A 20,434-nucleotide genomic window follows, 5' to 3' on the forward strand; every position below is an offset into this window, starting at 1 on the left:
GGAGATGTTGTGTGTGTGTGTGTGTGTGTTTGTGTGTGCTCAGCCTCCTACCGTGGTCATAAATATTAGATTACATTAGATGCGCCCCAGGGAGAGTTTCAGACAAGAACTCTGTTTGAAACCATCTTGTAGTCAGGGTTTCAAGCTGGTCCTTAAAAAGGCTTAAATTTAGTTATCAAATTTAAGGCCATTAATAATCTTAAATGGTACAAGAAAGTCTTAACTCTTTCCCCGCCAGCATTTTTGAAAAAAGTTGCCAGCCACCGCCAGCGAGTTCCAGACAAGGTCAGAAGAGGGAACATCCGAGTTTAAATGTCCCACTTCAAACCTCAGTGAGTTCCAGTAAATCACATGTCATGTTAACATATTGACCACATGGTCTCGTCAGAAACAGAAAAAATTTACATAAAATTCTGCGTTTCATTTTAAAAACAGCTGACAAAAAGCCAAGATTAAAGGGATAGTTCACCCAAAAATGAAAATTTGATGTTTATCTGCTTACCCCCAGGGCATCCAAGATGTAGGTGACTTTGTTTCTTCAGTAGAACTGAACAAATGATGATTTTTAACTTTAACCGTTGCAGTCTATCAGCCGTATAATGCATGGCAATGGTAACAAAATCTATGAGAGTAAAAAAAACATGCACAGACAAATCCAAATTAAACCCTGCGGCTCATTGTATAAACTTCACAGGTTGGATATTCGACTTCAAGCAGTGTTTCAGATGTTATTTCCAAGTAGGGGGAGGGAAAAATCAGAATTTCGAGTTTGTCTGGAATGCAGCATTAAATTTGGGGAGGGAAAGACAAGAATTGCCATATGGCTTAATGTGAAGCTGATTTCATTAAATAAACATAAGCTCTGCACTTTCAAAGTCAGGTGCTGCGCTGCTTTGTGTATGGTGGTTACCGAGGAAACCGCTATATGTCTGCTGTTCCAAAAGCACCACCTGCTGGCAGAGAACGAATTTGCATGTGAAAATCAACCCATGTTTTTATGCTGCATACACGCAGTTGTAAATGTGAACTGGTGGATCAAGGACAGGTGGATTGTGGGTGGACTGGTGGATTAAGCCAGTAAAATATATTTATATGTTATTTAAAGGGGTCATATGATGCTTTTTTAAAGATCATTATTTGGTGTATTTGGTGTAACAGAATATGTTGACATGCTTTAATGTTCAAAAAACGTCTATAAAACTTTTAGTTTTTGTGAATACCTGTATCTGAACTGTAATGGTTTTTACAGTCATTTCACAGTGTAATATTACCATAGACATTGCCCTACCTCAGGCATATGATATTAATTTTATTTGTACAGGTCTTAAAAAAGGTCTTTAAAAGTCTTACATTTGAGCTTCTAAATTCTGCAGATACCCTGTGTATTGCTTAGGGGTGTAAATATTTGTTCTGAGAATGATTTGGTTGGTTTACAGTTATTTTCTATATTATGTTGTTATAGTATCTTTTTTTTTTTTTGCATTGAAGATTTCTTTTGTTCTATCTCTCTTTAGATTATGGCCCAGGGGAAGGGTCCACAACCACAGGTTAATAAACTGGACAACATGCTGGGCAGTCTTCAGTCTGACCTCCACAAGCTGGGAGTGCAGACGGTTGCTAAGGGAGTGTGTGGCGCCTGCTGCAAACCCATTGTTGGCCAGGTGAGAGAGCCAGAGAGCTACACCACAAACATATAGGATTTTAGCTTTCAGCTAAGATTACATGCTGTGTTAGACACATCTAAACAAAGGATGCGTGTGTGTGTGTGTGTGTGTGTGTGTGTTTCTGTACAGGTGGTAACTGCCATGGGGCGCACATGGCATCCAGAGCATTTTGTGTGCACACACTGCCAGGAGGAGATTGGTTCCAGAAACTTCTTTGAGAGGGAAGGACAGCCATACTGTGAGAGAGATTACCACCATTTATTCTCTCCGCGCTGCTATTACTGTAACGGACCCATACTGGATGTGAGAACAAACTTGACAGAATGCGCACATAAAATATAATGTTTCCTCAGTCGATGCAATCCATATTTATATGTGGCCGGATTTGTGTTCAGTGTGAACAAAGCCAGTGTTTATTATGTCAGCCTGTGTATCCACTTATTTAGTGCCACTTACATTGTAAGTGATTATTGTTCCTGTGGTAATTGACGACCTGCTACAGATGATAAAACTGATTAAATTGTTCTCACCTCACAGAAAGTGGTGACGGCGTTAGACAGGACGTGGCATCCTGAGCACTTTTTCTGTGCCCAGTGTGGGGCGTTCTTTGGTCCTGAAGGTGAGTAAACACTTACAGAAGAGTCCAGTGGCTGCTGTCATCAAAGTACCCATATTTTGCTCATTTGCAAGTTTGTAATTTTATTTTTGGGGTCTGCTAGAATACATTTACATGTATTTACATTTTGCAGATTATTTATATGCACAAACAGCAACATTAAAATCTAAAAAGCATAATAGATGCCCTTTAAACTTAAAAGGGCGACAAAACAAATCCTGTAATTAAAAAGAACTTTGCACTCAAACTATGCTGGTTATATAATTTGTAATAAAATATCATGCAAAATAGATAATAAAAAAAAAAAAAAGATAAACAGTTAAAAATAATTATTTTTTTGTTTGTATTAGTGAATACTTATTATAAATACATCTTTGTTCTGTTTTTCAGGATTTCATGAGAAGGATGGAAAGGCGTACTGTCGTAAAGACTACTTCGACCTGTTTGCTCCTAAATGTGGCGGTTGTGCTCGTGCCATCCTGGAGAATTACATCTCTGCTCTGAGCGCCCTCTGGCATCCAGAGTGTTTTGTGTGCAGGGTGAGTATATGATAATAAAAGATTTCTCATTTTTTTGAGTGGCCTGTTGCTTTAGTTTTGAATATGGGTCAAAGTCGTTAAGATCCACATCAAAAGAAATATACAAACGTAATTTTATGTCCATAGAAAGCACATTAAATGTAAGTAAAGTGTCTACTTTTAAGATTTCAAATAAGTTTTTGTAGAATAAAATGTCAAAATTTGGTTGAAATAATGTTACATTGTCATTCAGTGTAACACAATATCTACAGTGGGTACGGAAAGTATTCAGACCCCCTTAAATTTTTCACTCTTTGTTCATGCTTATTCTGACATGTACATATTAAAATATATAAAAGACAAGCCTGACAAGATTGTTACACTGAATGACATTTTAGTGGGTGTCTTCTGTAAATCAAGGAAAAATGTATGATATTTATTGTTTGCTCGGAAAAACAAAAACAAAATTGCAATTAAATGAAACAGAAAACTTTTTTTTTTAATTTTGGGAAAAACAACAACAATTTAAAGCTGTATTACACTTATTGTTTTTATGCTTAAACCCTTTTTCGTCTTTGACCCATATACACTTGGTCAAAAGTTTGGAGTAATTTCAGTTTCTTTGATGCTTCTAAAAGCAGGTTCTGCTGCCTTCGTTTGATGAAAAAATACAGTAAAAACAAATAATGTGAGCAGCAAATCAGCATATGAGAATGATTTCTGAAGGATCATGTGACACTGAAGACTGGAGTAATGATGCTGAAAATTCAGCTTTTTTAATTGTAAAAATATTTCACAATATTACTGTTTTTACTGTATTTTGAATTTAAAAAAATAAATGCAGCCTTAGTGAGCAGCAGAGACTTCTTGGCATAAAAATAAATAAGCATAATGAGGCGTTTATGGGTAGTCATGTGGTTTTGTTGTGTGTGTGTGTGTGTGTGTGTGTGTGTGTGTGTGTGTGTGTTTCAGGAGTGCTTCACACCCTTCGTTAACGGCAGTTTCTTCGAGCATGACGGTCAGCCGTACTGTGAGGTTCATTATCACTCCCGACGCGGGTCGCTGTGTTCCGGCTGTCAGAAACCCATCACGGGCCGCTGCATCACAGCCATGGGCAAGAAGTTTCATCCTGAGCACTTTGTCTGTGCCTTCTGCCTCAAGCAGCTCAACAAGGGCACCTTCAAAGAGCAAAACGAGAAGCCTTACTGCCAGGGCTGCTTCATCAAGCTCTTCAGCTAGAAAGATGCCTGACTGACTGAGAGTGTTTTCTTCATCAGATTTGGAGAAATGTAGCATTGCACCACTCGCTCAGCAATGGATGCTCTGCAGTGAATGGGTGCCGTCAGAATGAGAGTCCAAACAGCTGATAAAAACATCACAATAATCCACAAGTAGCACTCCAGTCCATCAGATAATATCTTGTGAAGTGAAAAGTCAATCTCCTGTTGACCTGTTGATATTGTTCATCTAAATAGCTGTGACAATATTGTATATATACAATATACCCTTGAATTCAGTATATGATTTGATTGGAAATGAGTATTGATGATATTGTCTTGCTCACTCTCAGAGACAATTCTAGACAATATTGTAACTGCTGTATTATGATATTGTGATGAATTATATACTATTACTAATTCTCTTTTTCTCTTTTAGTTTTTTTTCCGTTTTGCATGAAAGTCTTAAGTGTCTTTCAATCATTTTAAAAGGCGAGTTTTGAAAACTCGTGAAGCTACGAAGGGGTGAATCGATGAAGACTTTCTTATATTTTTTAGAAACGGAAACAGAAGTGATTTTCAGATCAAGAATATTACATATATACAGTCCCTGGTGTCTATTTGGAACGGTGTGGCTTTCTGGATGCCTGTCAACAAAGATTGCTAATATGATTCGTTGCATGCATTGGATAAATATACCAGCACGTGTTTATTATATGAAAGCTTTTATATGACCCAATGTGCAAGAGATCTGTTGAGAAAACACTACTTAGAAAGTAGAAGATACTTGTTCTGGTTTGTTTGATTAAATTCACTATGAATATGCCTTCTTTGATAACTCAATTGTAATAATCTGTCGCTGTTTGTTTTGCTCGCTATGTGCCAAAAGAAGGTGCGGTGGAAATCATATGATATCCTAATGTGTTTTAATCACTCATTTACACTGGTCGAATGTTGTGCCTTTGTTTATTTTGAGATTTTCTATCATATTAATTGATCTGACGCTTTTCTATTTCTGTTCATCAGTCATTATTTTAGTGTCCCTTTGCAAATATGATCATTTACCCAATGTGAAATCAGCTATGCATATTTTTTTCCCTATTGTAACACTGTCACATTTTAGCCTATTCTGTGAGTATTGGTTATTGTTTCAATTCATGCAATTATATACAAATAAATCTGGTGTTTTAATGCACTGAGTATTTTCCCTCCTGGTGTTGTTTATTATTAAATTAATATTTTTGCCTAGACGTTTGTACACAAAAGAGTAATCTTTTTGGCTGTATCTAACAATTAAAGTCATATAACAAAATATATTCAATTTTTTTTGTAGCAAATTAGTTTTAATTTTCACATTTTGTGTGTAACTGTAGCCTAACTGTTTAATTTATGTGAAATCTTAATGTCCTCCCACATTGGATTGATTCCTATAATTGACGGCTAGATTTTGTTGTAGCTTTTTATTTATAAATAAAACTTTAGAAAGGGAATAGACAGCTTAAAATGTTTGGTTATTTTATTCACTGATGATTTGTTGAAAAGGAGGGGGAAAATACTTTTATACTTCATAAGTTTTTCAGACCTATTGACAAATAAAATCATATAACAGTTGCACAGTTTTGACGCAAAGTGCTAAATATATGCATTATTTTTTTGTACAGAATTAGTTTTAATTTTCTAAAATATTGGTATACTTTTGTGTGTAGCTGTAACAGTTTAATTTGTGGCAGATTTATTTATTTTTACTTTTTGGCGGGATTGTATTAAAATTGTATTGTATTTTATTTTATGCTAAAAACTATAAAATGAATAGACAATTTAAATAGATTAATTATTTAAATATTAATTTAAATATTAAAATAGCATTTTATTTTATGCTAAAACTTTATCAAATGAATAGGCAATTTAAATAGAATTTTTGCTTATTTAATTCACTGATAATTTGCTGAAAATGAGGAAAAAAAGACTTTTATGCTTAAAAGTTGCGGGCCTGTTGAACGTTTGATGCGCCCGCTAGAAGCGCTACGGAGAAAATACCCGCGTAACTTAAGCCCGCAGAAGCACGTGGCCGAGGACGGTAATGACTCCGGAAGTGACGACTTAAATCCTTTCCAGATCGAGGCCGGCAAGATGGCGGCGGACACGCAGGTTGGTGTGATTCGATCCGTGGCTGCATTAACATTAAAACGCTAACTTTTCTTCAGTATCTCACCACTTTCTTATGAGCTTTCAAAGAAGATGATGCATGATCTGTGAGCGCGTGATGTTCAGATATATTAGAAGACGCTGTGCGTGCGCGCTAGTGCATGAATGTGCATTAACAATGATAAACTGAACATTAATGATAGCACAGTTGCATAACACACATTATGATTTTACGGTAATTTGACAGAGAACGAGACTATTTTAAACGTGTCACCCACTTATTTGTGCATCTGCTAATCTCAAACACACATTCACTTCAGACTCTTAACAAGAAAGTGCCAGAAGTACCATGTTTCTGGACATGGTATCATGTTAAAACCATGTTGTTGTTGTGGGGTTTTTTTTTTTTTTAATATAGCACTGTAATATCACGGTAATCTTCAAAAATGCCGTGTTACATAGAACTGATCAAACAATCACCTGATACCATCACTTTGTGTAAGGAGTCACTTATGAAAAATGTAATGCATGCCTGAACTACTAATGTAAAACCATTATGAATGAATATACTTCTGTCAGTATATGATGCATTCAATCAGTCATTTTTATCGTTGTTTTATGACAGTGGTGACTAATACAATGTCAACTCATGCTTTATTATAGTAACAATAAAATGAGTGCTAAATATTGTGTTGGTAACGGTGTGTACTATAGTAAACTGTAATATGATATCCATATTTTGATTTAGTTGCATGTGTCTGATCAGCAGCGCCACAGTAAGCAAGCAGCGTCTGATGGCTGATATTTGTGTGTTTGCAGGGGCAGGTTTCAGACACACTGAAGAGATTCGCTGTGAAAGTCACGTCGTCCAGCGTTAAAGAGCGCAAAGAAATTCTTGAAGAGTTGAAGGAATGTGTGAAAGGAAAGGGTGAGTTTATTAGACTAAAGAAATAACTAATATAACATGTTTTGTGTTCTGTGGACATTTTGAAGAGCATTACGGTGACCAAATGTGACAAAACACTGTTAAAGCATCAATTGTTCACTATATTCCATGCCATTCCAAGTCATGCACTACCTTTTTTAATGGTTTTAAAGTCAGCTGTGCTCACCAAGGCTACATTTATTTGATCAAAAAAACAGTAAAAACTCAGAAATATTGTGAAATATTATTACCGTTTCAAATAACTGTTTTCTATTTGAATACATGTTAAAATGTATTTTATTTCTGTGATCAAAGCTGAATTTTCAGCATCATTACTCCAGTCTCTTCAGTGTCACATGATCCATCAGAAATCATTCTAATATGCTGATTTGCTGCTCAAGAAACATTTCTCATTATTATCAATGTTTAAAACGGTTGTGCTGCTTCATATCTTTTTGGAAACTGATACATTTTTTTTTTAAATGATCAACAAACCGTGTTTATTTGAAATCGAAATCTTTTGTAACATTATGAATGCCTTTACTGTCACTTTTGATCAATTTAGTGCCATTTTGTTGAACAGAAGTATTAATTTCTTTAAAAACAAAAGACATAAAACTACTTTTGAGCAGTAGTGTCTGTTAACTCTGCATTCGCACATGTGCATATTCAGTCAGATATGAGTTTGGAATGATGTGAAAGTGTAAATAACTTTCATTTGAACCCTCTAATGCTTTGTGGTTAAATTCTCTCCTCAGATCTTCCGGAGCCGGCCATTAAAGGACTGTGTAAACTCTTCTATCTCACTCTGCACAGATACAGGTGAGTGTGAGCCGTTCCCTCTCCTCTGTCCATTAAAGCATGTTCTTCTACTGAAGGTGGGTTTGATTTCTCCTCTCAGAGATGCTGCGTCTCGGCGAGCTTTGCTCTCGGTCATCGAGGTGCTCGTCTACTCCCAGCCTGATGCCATTGCGACCAATCTCCCTCCCGGTCTGCTGAGCTGTGGGGTGGTCAGCAAGGGCATGATGCCCGGGTGAGTGAGCACACTTATACAGAGCCCTATGATTTCCGTAATGTGGAAAACATGGACAGAATTGTGGAATCTAATCATAAAAATAGATTTTTTTAATAGTATAACATGGAATGTCGGGAATATTTTGGAATGTCTATTTTGGAATATAACATGGAATGTCTAATATTATATAAAATTTAGATGAATAATTCAAAAGTGGGGTTGTACAGTGAATCAGATCATGACATAAACTAGTCTTTGTGAATATTAAACCGCAAAAAGATTATTTAAATATGAAGTCTGCATTTTCTGCAGGCATAAACACATAAAGTTGTGCACATCTGCAGACGGTCACTTTAACAGCATTTCACCATTTAATTTGAGAAAGACTATCGCTACGTTATATATACAAACAGATGGTCTTCAAGACAACCTTTCAATATAAAAAACTGTGACAGAAATATATTACTATAATACGGTAGAATGTACATATTAAAGTAATAATAATGATAATTAAAATTATTAAATTCTAATTAGTGACTAAAACTTTAAGGAATATCATTACATTTTTTATTTATTTAAAGTTTTCTTTCTTCCTTTTTTTAACAGTAAGTCATAAATACAGAAAACATGGAATTTGGGGGAGGGGGCATTAAATGGATATGTAAGGCCCTAAAATTTTTATTTTTGTTCAAATTTGAATTGTTGTAAAAGTGTATATGCCGTAATTAGACATGCTTTTTGATAACTTTAATTTACTTTAAACTGAATCCAGAAAAAAATGATTTTGAGAAAAAAATAAATACAATTTCATGTGGCCCTAAAAATGTGATTTTTTGTTAAATTGTATAAGTTTTATGATTTCAATTAATTAGACATGCCAAACTGAATCCAGAAAAAAATTATTTTGAGAAAAAAATAAATACAATTTCATGTGGCCCTAAAAATGTGATTTTTGTTAAATTGTATAAGTTTTATGATTTCAATTAATTAGACATGCTTTTCAATTGCAACAATTTAATTTAGAAAAATTTAAACAGACAAAATGGGATTTGGGGAAAAATAATTTGGATTTCCTAGGGCCCTAAAAATGTATTTTTTTTAAATGAAACTTTTAATAAATTGATGTTAAATTGTATACATTTCATGATTTCAGTGATTTAGACATAACATTTGATGACTAAATTTAATTTAAACGTTAAAAAGGAATTCCAAAAAATTCAAACGTGTAGTACACAGAATTTGGGAGAAAATACAACGCATTTCATAGAGCTCCAGGAATCTTATAGTTATCAGATGCAAATGACTCTACGATGAGCTACAATCAAGTGTAATGTCAAAACATGTATGCAGGAAGAGCACAGCTTCAGGAGCCTGCTGCGCCCTTCCCTGGACCTGCTTAATTGTTCGAACCGTCTTCCCCTCCGCAGACAAGCGAGAAGGTGCCAACTGGAAGAAACTGGTCAGTTGTTTTGCCTCTTAGACAGTTGCATTACTATCTTTATTAGTCATAGTATAGATTAGCTATTGTTCAAAACCTGTATGTCTTATTATTATTGTTTTAAAATCTTTACATGCAGTCTGTCCAATCACATACTCTCTTTGTGTCCCCTCCAATCAGGTTGAGGTTCAGAGTTTGCTGCTGGCGGAGGCAGTGGGTGGAGCCTCAGGGAACGCTCTCAAGTCAATCAGCAAACGCTTTAATAAGCTGTGGACGGAGGTAAAGCAAAATGAATTCAGTCTGAAGTCTCGTACACTACAGTTAAAAAGACTTGAGTTAAAGGGGTCATATGATGCTTTTTTAAAGATCATTATTTTGTGTATTTGGTGTAACAGAATATGTTGACATGCTTTAATGTTCAAAAAACACATTATTTTTCAAATACTGTACATTATTGTAGGTCCTCTATGCCCCGCCTCTCTCAAACGCTTCGTTTTCTCAGGGATCTTATCTATGCACAATCAGCTTGTAACACTCCAAAGAGAAAGGAAAACTTGAAATCGCATCATATGACCCCTTTAAGATTTCTGAGAGAGTCTCTCTTCTGCTCACCAAGGCTGCATTTATTTGATCAAAAATACAGTAAAAAGCAGTAATATTGTAAAATACTGTTTACTAATTTTATTCATTTTAAAATGTAATTTATTCCTGAGATCAAAGCTGAATTTTCAGCATCACTACTCCAGTCTTCTGTGTCACATGATCCTTCAGAAATCATTCTAATATGCTGATTTCCTGCTGAGAAACATTTCTAATTATTATCAATGTTGAAAACAGTTGTGCTGCTTAATATCTTTATGGAGGATTCTTGATTAATAGAAAATTCAAAAGAACAGCATTTATTTGAACATGCAATCTTTTATGACTTTATAAATGTCTTTACTGTCACTTTTGTTTGATTTAATGCACCCTTACTGAATAGAAGTATTAATTAATTTTTTTAAAGATCGTATTGACCTAAATCTTTCTCTGCAAATGTAGAAGCTCATGTCTCATCAATTTTTACTGGTGCTCAGATTAAATATAACAGTCTTTCTGTAATATGTTTTACTTGACACCCTATAGTTTTATATGAATAGACAGTCTGTGTTTCTGCAGAACCCGGGTCTGGTGGATCAGTACATGAGCACTCTGCTGTGTTTAGATCAGAGCTGTGTGTCTGTGCCGCTGCTGGGATTGTGTGTGGATTTCTGCTCTGCGCAGAGAGACATCGCCACTATCAACAAACACAAGGTGGAAAACTCAAGCCCTTGTCATTCCTGTGCTAAACCTGTCAAATGTGTCAACTGCGCTGCTGCTTCTGATTCAGTGTTATTTCAGTATTTTTATTTACCATAATAGTATTATTTGCCATATTTATATATACCATATTTGCTGGAATATAAGTCATGTTTTTAATGATATGAAACATGCTCTGACTTATTCATAATGTAATAGAATAAAAAAAAAAAATTTGTTTACAGAATAAATAGTTTAGCAATCAAATGTTTGGCTACATTGCGAATATGGAAACATTTGGATTAGTGCCGAAAAAGAGAGGTACTTGAGCCCAACGCCAGTTCCAGTTTCACTTTTAAAAAAAATTGTTTATAGGTTTGCTGTTTATTATTGACTAAATGTTATGTTTATAATGAATGCCTCTATAATGATTATAGTGTTTATAAAGTTTGTAAATGTTTCATTTGCCGATATTTTACATTATTACTGAATTTAATAATAATGTGGCTTACACACCGATGCAACTTATTAGGTTTTTTCTCTCAACAATGCTATTTTTTCCTCCTGCGAATTGTACCCAGGTGTGACTTATTTTCTGGATAATATGGTATTAATATTTTGGATTTGATTTTGTTTTTAGATTTTCCATTTTCATTTTAATTTTTATATATTTAGCTTTATTCAGTTTTAGTAATTTTAGTACTTTAATTTAAAGTCCCCCTGTAGTCAAATATTTTATCCCTTAAAACTGAACTTTTATCATCAAAATGACATATTTAAATGTTTTTTCTTGTGAAAATAATTTTCTCATGCCTTAAAATAGCTTGAATGTAACTACACCCGTGCCTCATTTACTATACGCTGATCTATGAATATGCAAATTAATCCAGCGCCTCCTGATCCACTGAACTGTAGTAAACACAAAAAACAAGGGCATACACGGATAATGACTGATAAAACTATGTTTTTACTAGCGGACAACTACAGTGAATACTGTAGCATTCGTTAAAGTTACTTACTTGACGATGTTGTGTCCTAAAATGCCTTGAAGACTCGAATGCAGCCGTTTGTAAATCCAATTTGCGCCCGCGAGCAACGTGTGTGAAGTGCAGACGCCGATGCGGGAGAGATGGGTCTGACTCGGGGCTACTTTTACACTGTTGCCACGGTTTATAATGCAAGTTGGCGGTTCTAAATTCACATTAAACCACAGCTTCATGGGTTTTTTGCTCTAATTTATTTTTGGTTTTGTGCTGGTATTGGTATATTTTGCATGCTAGTTAGTGGTTGACCGATATATATTTTTCAAATATCGGCATTAGCCGATAAGTTTTTCTGTGTTGATGTGTTCGAGGCGGGACTTTTATTTTGACTACGCTTGAATCACACACAGTGCTCCCATTCTCACTCTTGTTCACTGTCGTTGTTAACAGTTCTGTCTAATACGGATAGAAGTCTATCTAATAATCAGATAGAACGGTTAAATAAAGGAATTAAAATGTATACAAAGTATTATATTATTAGTAATAGAAAGGCAAACATTATAATACTTTCTCGTTTGCCGTCAGCATTCAGCAAATACGCATTTATATCATATAAACAAATCTTTGAATGAATAATGAACATTTAATTTCACAAACTGTGAGATTGTGTGAAATGTGTATCCTGCATGATTGCGTGTTCTCTGCATGACGGTCGGTCCGTGTGAATTGAATACGGACAGGAGAAGAGTTCAGCTTCACTGAGACGCGCGATCGACAAACTTTAAACTCGTGATTTCAAATTATGCTGCGCTTCATGCTTTTGCCCACTGTCATATTCATGTCATTTTCACTGTGTGCTGTATGTAAAATGAGTGTTACCTTGGCTTTATTTGAAAAAATATGATTCCCAATGCACACAAACTTCCCAGAATACTGAGTGCCCTGTTGGTTACAGTGTTTACTTCCTTTTTAATTATATTTTTATTAAATATTTATTTATTTGTGAAAAATACTTTGTCATCTAAAGTATAAGTATGTTTATTTTACACACTTATTTTTTAATCCATTTTCAAATGATTTCAAATTTCTTGAATATTAATTAAAATAAATAAAATTATATCGACTTTATATCGGCTATCGGCCACCCTGCTTTCCAAGATATCTGCATCGGCTGTCAAAAAACACATATCGGTCGACCACTAATGCTAGTGATAGGAATCGATTCCTGGACGTGATTGGTTATTGGATTGTGACGTAGCAAACCGAGGGCTGTTTCAAACCGCATTTCTGGGACTGCCATTGGAAAACTACAGTTTTAAGGAGAAAATACTCAGCAATGGTGTTGATTAATGGATTGGCACATGGTTTGTCTAAAAGCATATTAAAAACACCACATAGACAAATAAACAACATAAAAAACTTGATTTTCACTACAGGGGGACTTTAAACATATTTATGTCATAAATTTTTAAGTTTGTTTTTGATTGTTATTTCTGTTTTATTTTATTTTAGCTTTATTCTGATGAATGAATACAATTTTTAATTGTTTAACTATTAGTTTACTATTAGTTGTTATAGTATTATGTAGTTTTAACAGTAGCAACGCTATTGTGTTTCAGGCAACTTTCTTGGACCTGTACATGAAGACGGTCCTCATGAGTAAGACCAGACCGCATCAGCACATCCTGGTGAGAATCTGATGTGTCTTTGTTGTATAATTAGTCTTTGCAGTGCTGAAATCATAAAACCTAAAGCCGGATGTGTGTTTTCAGGAGAAGGGCGGCTCGATGCTTCGCCACATGTCTCACGCAGAGTTTAAGGAGCAGCTGCTGCCCACGTTACAGAAAGCTCTGCTGCGCAGCCCGGAGAACTCCATGCAGAGTGAGTCACGCAAACTACCACACTGTCATTCATCATGATGCTTATGTCAGGATGCATCATGATATCATCATTAGAGCGCAATTGTTGATGCTCAGAACTAATTATTATGAAGGAATGTTGCTGTCAGTGTTATTTTAGTGTAATTGAGATGGCTTTATTATTAACATTTTGAGGTAGATTTGACTCATGCATTTCTGCTTAAAGGTGAAGACTCAACTCTATATGTTTTCGAGGTCGACCGATATGGGTTTTTCTCTGGTCGATGCCGATATTTAGAAATCAGGGCAGCCGATGGCCGATATATGATGCCGATTTTTTTGGCCAATATGTTTGCCCGATTTTCTTTTTCTTTTTTCCCCCCTTCATCTCATAAAAGAGAGTTTGAGTAAATGTTTATTGCAGGGTACAAGATAGTAATAGTGGTAGTAGCCTAATTCATATTAATAATAGATGACTCAAAACTAGGGATGCACCGATACCACTTTTTCCAGTACTCGCCCGATACCGATACTTTTATTTTTGGTCTTTTATTACTTTCACTGTTCATTATTTTTCTCTCTATGGTAGCCTGCATCATCTTTAATTTAATAACATTAGAGCTGCTCCATTGCAGCGGCAACAAGCATGCAAAGTTTTATGGAGATCAGACCATAGGTGGTACTATAACAGTCATAAATCCTAATATTTGTGGCGGCATATATATAGGCGGCTGCATATATGAAAAAAAAACACCTAACCCTAAAAAAAATTCTAACAAAATGTTTCTCAGCTGTTTTTTGTAGTATTAGGTGTCCTTAATAACATACTAAAAGTTTACCAAAGTTTGACCACTAGAAAGGTGTAATTTTCAAGATGGTGTCCAAGATGGGCAGGAAGCCCTTAAAATATCCTAACTCCTTCATTATTTGACCTAGCCAAGTAATCTTGGTGTCTAACCCCATGTTTTCTGGGTCTATGAATCCATTGGACTTGTCTAAATTGCACTGACATGATTACATACTTATGGAATACATGATTTTGTGAGATTACTGTAAGGTTTTATCATTGTTTGGGGTGAACCAGAGATGTAAACGATTTAGCCTATGTCATGTAACTCCTACTCAGTACGTGTTTTTGGACACATACCCTTTTTTTGCTAAAACACAGACTTGACATTCAATGTAAAAGTTATTGCACCCAAAAGTAACTTAAATTAGAGTTGTATAACTTTGATAATAAACAACTCTGAATTAGCCCGAACAGAGGCCTGTGTGTGAACCCTCTAAAATAGTCACTCATTTCAATTTGAATAAAGTAATAAATATGTAATGCATCCTCTATAGATGTTTTTGAGTATAAAGGTGGCATTATACTAAACCCAACAAAACTAAATTCACAATTTTCAGCAATTCAGAAGATGGTGGAAGAGAATACTGACATTTGATATTGCTTGCCTCATTGAAATGTTGTTGGCAGCACAGTGTATACCATTTTGCTCAAACAAAATTCATCCTTGACTACTTAAACCCCCCCACCCAGATTTCTAACACATGAAAAAGGCCAGTAATGTGAGTGTGTTAAGAGAGGATGACATTGTTGAATTAGCAGACACTCCAAATGCAATTTTGACCATGAGTCATGTTGTAAACCAAGAAACTTGCCCCATTTGCTAAAAACTTAAGAGATGGCTCTGATGTGGTTGAGGTTCATCAGAAGGGAGCTGACGGAATCAACAATGCAAGTGTACAAAGAGGCGACGACGTACACATTTCCGCTGGTGAAATAGTACACTCAAAATGTCGACAGAAGTACATAAATAAAAAAAACATTAAAATCCAACAAGACCGGGCAAAAACCCTTGCAGATGACTCCACCATCAAAGTTGGCAAAGACCAAACCATTGATCCTGCTTTGCTGTTCCAACGGTTCCTGATCATGTCGAAAACTGAACAGTTTTCACTGGAAGATGTAATGCGCTATGAGCTCTGCTCATTTCCTGCAGCCCTGTTCGAAGGCAAGGAAATCTTCCGTAAAGCCAACAAGCCCCAACTAGCGCAGGCAGTCACTGAGTTCTCAAGCAAGAAATCTAACAAATCTGTCCTGGATTCCATCCCACCAACTGAGCATTATGTCCTTGACGGTGGCTCCCTGGTTCACCGCTTGGCATGGAAAACGGGTGACAGTTACGGAGCCATTGCACAGTCATATGCAGACTTTATGCATGCCTGCATGTCAAGTTGGGAATTGTGAGAATCACTATAATCAACCTCTATGGGAGGAAGAGTGTGAAGAGTGTGACGCAACGGTGCAGTTGCAGGGCATATGGACTACCATGCATGCCTGCTTGTGGACCATGTCAAGTTGGGAATTGTGAGAATCACTATAATCAACCTCTATGGGAGGAAGAGTGTGACGACTAATGGTAAATCTAGTGAAGGTCACAGTGCAAAAAAGTATAAAAAATAAACCAGAATAAGAGGAAACAACTGAAGAAAATAGAAAAAGATATGTATAATATAAATAAGAAAAAAATATAAAAAACAAAAGGCAAAAAAAAAACTAAACGCATTATAAAAAATATATAAAATATATAAAACAAAAAAATAAAAGGGGTTAGCGGTACTGAGCCTTCACTTGGCAGCCCTGTTTTGACAAATTTTACAGTACCACACAGTTCTAATGAATTTATTCTTTATTGGAATCAAAAGAATGGTTATGAACCACAGAAACCACCAACACTAGGCAAAACGATATGAGAAAGGAGAAATATGCAATTACTTAAGGGAAATTGTACTTATTTTTCGCATAAATATGCTTGTAACCAATTGCTTTAATATATAATTGTACTTGTAATCACTTATCTATCATGCAAATATGCTAATTAGAATATTACATGGCCAAAACATGTATCAGGCACCAGTATTCCTGGTCTAGGAGGAATACAAAGGAGTAATGGTCATTTTAAGGACCTGATGGCCGCCATTTTGAAAATGGGGCCTTTCTTGGAGTCAAACTTTGGTAAACTTTTAGTATGTTTTTAAGTACATCTGATACTACTGTAAACCACTGAGAAACCTTTTGTTAGAATTTTTTTGGGGTCAAGCCATATTTGCAGCTGACTATAGTACTGCATTCAGGGTTCCCACGGGTCCTTGAAATCCTTGAAAGTTTGTGAATCTGAAAAAAATATTTCAAGGCCCTGGAAAGTTTTTGAAAATAAGCATACATAGATACAGGTCCTTGAAAGTGCTTGAATTTATTTTGTGCAAGAAGTTTTCTGGAAAAAAAATCATATTATTCCCTCCGGTCCGCTAATGTGTTATTTCGCCAACACTTCGTGGCCTATGCATATTAGCTTGCTTGATTTACGTTAGTGACGCGCATTTACGCGTTATGTTAAGTGTTTCCCGCGTGAGGTACTTTGTGTTGTACGTTGCCATGATGTTCACGCGCGCACGAAACTACTACGATGGTACCTCAACTTTTCACAGACACACCGTAAAAATGTAAACCCATGAGGCAAGAAAAACTTAAAAGCATATTCATATATCTTAAAACTTCTGGTTACATGAGCCTAAGCTCTTTTCAATAAAATCCATGCAAAAGTTAATATCAGATCATTTTAGAATACAGTATAGGATGTACCGAATATTCTTCAGTTTTATGCAAAACAGAAATACGACAAATATAATAACAATAGAGGCCTCTATTTTCGTTCAGACAAGTCCAAAGCTACTAAAGTGTACAACATCAGTGAGATGAAACAAGTCCTGGGTAGTGACTTGTGTTCCCAGTTGCTGTTTATTCACGCCTTCACAGGATGTGATACAACTCACGCATTGTTAGTGTTGGCAAACAGACAGCATTCCAGAAACTTGTGAATGGTGAATCAACCATCCAGTCCTGTGCAAATGTGTTTCTGCTCCCACATCAAGCAAGGAATGTCATAGAGGACCATGGGACCAAGGCAATGGCAGTGTTGTTTGGCGGAAAGAGTACTGATTCACTTGCCTCTTTGCGCTACAACCTTTTTAGCAAGAAAATCGTTACCGCCAAATAATTTGTTACCCCAGAACGTCTGCCTCCAACTGAGTCCTCAACCAAATACCACTGCCAAAGAGTTTACTTCCAGATCATGGTGTGGATTGGAAAGGAAGGTGACATGAACACAGTGGATTGGGGATGGAAACTGGTGGACAACCGGTTCCTGCCAGTTATGACCAGTAAGACTGCTGCCCCAGAAAGCCTCCTGCAGATGATCCACTGTAATTGCACAACTGCCTGCCGAACACAACGGTGCAGTTGCAGGGCATATGGACTACCATGCATGCCTGCTTGTGGACCATGTCAAGTTGGGAATTGTGAGAATCACTATAATCAACCTCTATGGGAGGAAGAGTGTGACGACTAATGGTAAATCTAGTGAAGGTCACAGTGCAAAAAAGTATAAAAAATAAACCAGAATAAGAGGAAACAACTGAAGAAAATAGAAAAAGATATGTATAAATAAGAAAAGTATTAAAAAAATATAAAAAACAAAAGGCAAAAAAAAAACTAAACGCATTATAAAAAATATATAAAAAAAATAAAACAAAAAAATAAAAGGGGTTAGCGGTACTGAGCCTTCACTTGGCAGCCCTGTTTTGACAAATTTTACAGTACCACACAGTTCTAATGAATTTATTCTTTATTGGAATCAAAAGAATGGTTATGAACCACAGAAACCACCAACACTAGGCAAAACGATATGAGAAAGGAGAAATATGCAATTACTTAAGGGAAATTGTACTTATTTTTCGCATAAATATGCTTGTAACCAATTGCTTTAATATATAATTGTACTTGTAATCACTTATCTATCATGCAAATATGCTAATTAGAATATTACATGGCCAAAACATGTATCAGGCACCAGTATTCCTGGTCTAGGAGGAATACAAAGGAGTAATGGTCATTTTAAGGACCTGATGGCCGCCATTTTGAAAATGGGGCCTTTCTTGGAGTCAAACTTTGGTAAACTTTTAGTATGTTTTTAAGTACATCTGATACTACTGTAAACCACTGAGAAACCTTTTGTTAGAATTTTTTTGGGGTCAAGCCATATTTGCAGCTGACTATAGTACTGCATTCAGGGTTCCCACGGGTCCTTGAAATCCTTGAAAGTTTGTGAATCTGAAAAAAATATTTCAAGGCCCTGGAAAGTTTTTGAAAATAAGCATACATAGATACAGGTCCTTGAAAGTGCTTGAATTTATTTTGTGCAAGAAGTTTGTTCACTGGATTTAAACTCTTTAACTGAGCATGTCAGAGATAATGTACAACGATAATCATTTCAATATATTCAATATATTGTTTGAAACCAGACATACATGGAAAAGCACACCAATAAACTCAGTCAAATTATTCATTTTATTGAGTTCATGCATGACTGGATGTCATGGGATAAATCATGAAAAACTATTGGTTTAGGAATTCAAGAGATCTCGTATACATAACCAGAACCAGCTCACTATTTAAAGCAGAATTTTGCTAATTTTCTGTTTTGTTTTGCACAGGCTCAGAGGGGAAGCTCACTGTTGTGGCCCAGAAGATGAGCGTTCTGTCAGGTTAATATTATGTCTTTCTGTCTCTCTCATATGCTCAGTAGGCCTGTTTTAGGCAATATGTACATGATTGTACATACTGTTTTTCTTTTGTATTTAGAGAAAATCAGATCTTATGGGGTTGAATCTTGAAAGTCTTTTTACCACTGCTAATTTGTTAAAGGAAATGTGTTTTTGCATGCGACTGCACTGCTTAATTATTTTCCTATGTAAACTTAATCTACATCTTTGTCTGTTGCACTCACATCTTGCATCTTTCACAGCTATCTCGCAAATGAACGCTGCATTTTTAGAACAAGCTAAAAGTTCCACTTTTAAAAAACGTGCATCAAGACCTTTTTTTTGTCCATTCCACTTTTTTAAATGCTACGTTTGAAAATCATACCATCTTGCATAGCTCCCAAATCTCATTCTCACTTCTGCGTCAATCTGTGAGACTTTTGCATTCACGTAACTGCCTGCTATCCTACTGATCATGGTTAACGTGTTTTTGAAACAGGAATCAGAAGTTGCAGTCATCATGCCGTCTCTGGCTCTTCCTCTCAGTCTCTGAGCTCCAGCGTGGCTGTGATGTTCATTCCATACCTGCAACAGGAAGGTGAGAACTGTACTGTTTTTTAATATACTTTAAAGGAGTCATATGATGTTGCTAAAAAGAACATTATTTTGTGTATTTGGTGTAATGAAATGTGTTTATGCGGTTTAAGGTTCAAAAAACACATTATTTTCCACATACTGTATATTATTGTTCCTCCTCTATGCCCCGCCTTTCTGAAACGCATTGATTTTTACAAAGCTCATCGGTCTGAAAAGCAAGGTGGGCTGTGATTGGCCAGCTATCCAGTGAGTTATGATTGGCCGAATACCTCAAGCGTGAGACGGAAATGTTACGCCCTTTGCCATATTGTGATGATGCCCTGTCAGGCTGGAGCGACGATTCAAAAACATGAAAACTCATTATAAACGAGGCATTCGTTGCATCCAGTGGGGACATAATTATGGATTATAATGACTTATACTGTCTTTTTACGCATTTCATCGCGCCGCGTAAACATAAAACCATGTCAGCATTTGTGATCGGAGAAATTACAAAAAACAAGCCCTACTCTACACTGCCCAAAAAACTCGCTTTAAATATAAAAAATATAAAAACTCTTTAAATATAAAAAAAC

General features: G+C 35.8%; 2 protein-coding genes across 3 annotated transcripts in view; both read left to right on the forward strand.

Moving 5' to 3' along the window:
- pxnb (paxillin b) overlaps positions 1 to 7,918 on the forward strand; it is a 41,097-nt gene extending 33,179 nt beyond the window's left edge. For both annotated transcript variants that reach the window (XM_016570838.1, XM_016570839.1), the window contains exons 7-12: positions 1,515 to 1,661; positions 1,794 to 1,967; positions 2,202 to 2,283; positions 2,671 to 2,819; positions 3,771 to 4,059; positions 7,908 to 7,918. In XM_016570838.1, coding sequence (XP_016426324.1) covers positions 1,515 to 1,661; positions 1,794 to 1,967; positions 2,202 to 2,283; positions 2,671 to 2,819; positions 3,771 to 4,037 — 819 coding nt within the window. In that variant the 3' untranslated portion in view covers positions 4,038 to 4,059; positions 7,908 to 7,918. The remainder of the gene's footprint in view (positions 1 to 1,514; positions 1,662 to 1,793; positions 1,968 to 2,201; positions 2,284 to 2,670; positions 2,820 to 3,770; positions 4,060 to 7,907) is intronic.
- LOC107754417 (eIF-2-alpha kinase activator GCN1-like) overlaps positions 6,094 to 20,434 on the forward strand; it is a 74,732-nt gene continuing 60,391 nt past the window's right edge. Inside the window, exons 1-14 of the mRNA XM_016570853.1 lie at positions 6,094 to 6,163; positions 6,980 to 7,088; positions 7,844 to 7,907; positions 7,987 to 8,118; positions 9,451 to 9,559; positions 9,719 to 9,817; positions 10,697 to 10,831; positions 13,419 to 13,487; positions 13,572 to 13,704; positions 15,524 to 15,895; positions 15,977 to 16,081; positions 17,733 to 17,924; positions 19,215 to 19,265; positions 19,762 to 19,860. Coding sequence (XP_016426339.1) covers positions 6,146 to 6,163; positions 6,980 to 7,088; positions 7,844 to 7,907; positions 7,987 to 8,118; positions 9,451 to 9,559; positions 9,719 to 9,817; positions 10,697 to 10,831; positions 13,419 to 13,487; positions 13,572 to 13,704; positions 15,524 to 15,895; positions 15,977 to 16,081; positions 17,733 to 17,924; positions 19,215 to 19,265; positions 19,762 to 19,860 — 1,687 coding nt within the window. The 5' untranslated portion in view covers positions 6,094 to 6,145. The remainder of the gene's footprint in view (positions 6,164 to 6,979; positions 7,089 to 7,843; positions 7,908 to 7,986; positions 8,119 to 9,450; positions 9,560 to 9,718; positions 9,818 to 10,696; positions 10,832 to 13,418; positions 13,488 to 13,571; positions 13,705 to 15,523; positions 15,896 to 15,976; positions 16,082 to 17,732; positions 17,925 to 19,214; positions 19,266 to 19,761; positions 19,861 to 20,434) is intronic.

The sequence above is a fragment of the Sinocyclocheilus rhinocerous genome, unplaced genomic scaffold (genome assembly GCF_001515625.1).
Source record: "Sinocyclocheilus rhinocerous isolate Xijiao unplaced genomic scaffold, SAMN03320098_v1.1 scaffold1223, whole genome shotgun sequence".
Lineage (NCBI taxonomy): Eukaryota > Metazoa > Chordata > Actinopteri > Cypriniformes > Cyprinidae > Sinocyclocheilus > Sinocyclocheilus rhinocerous.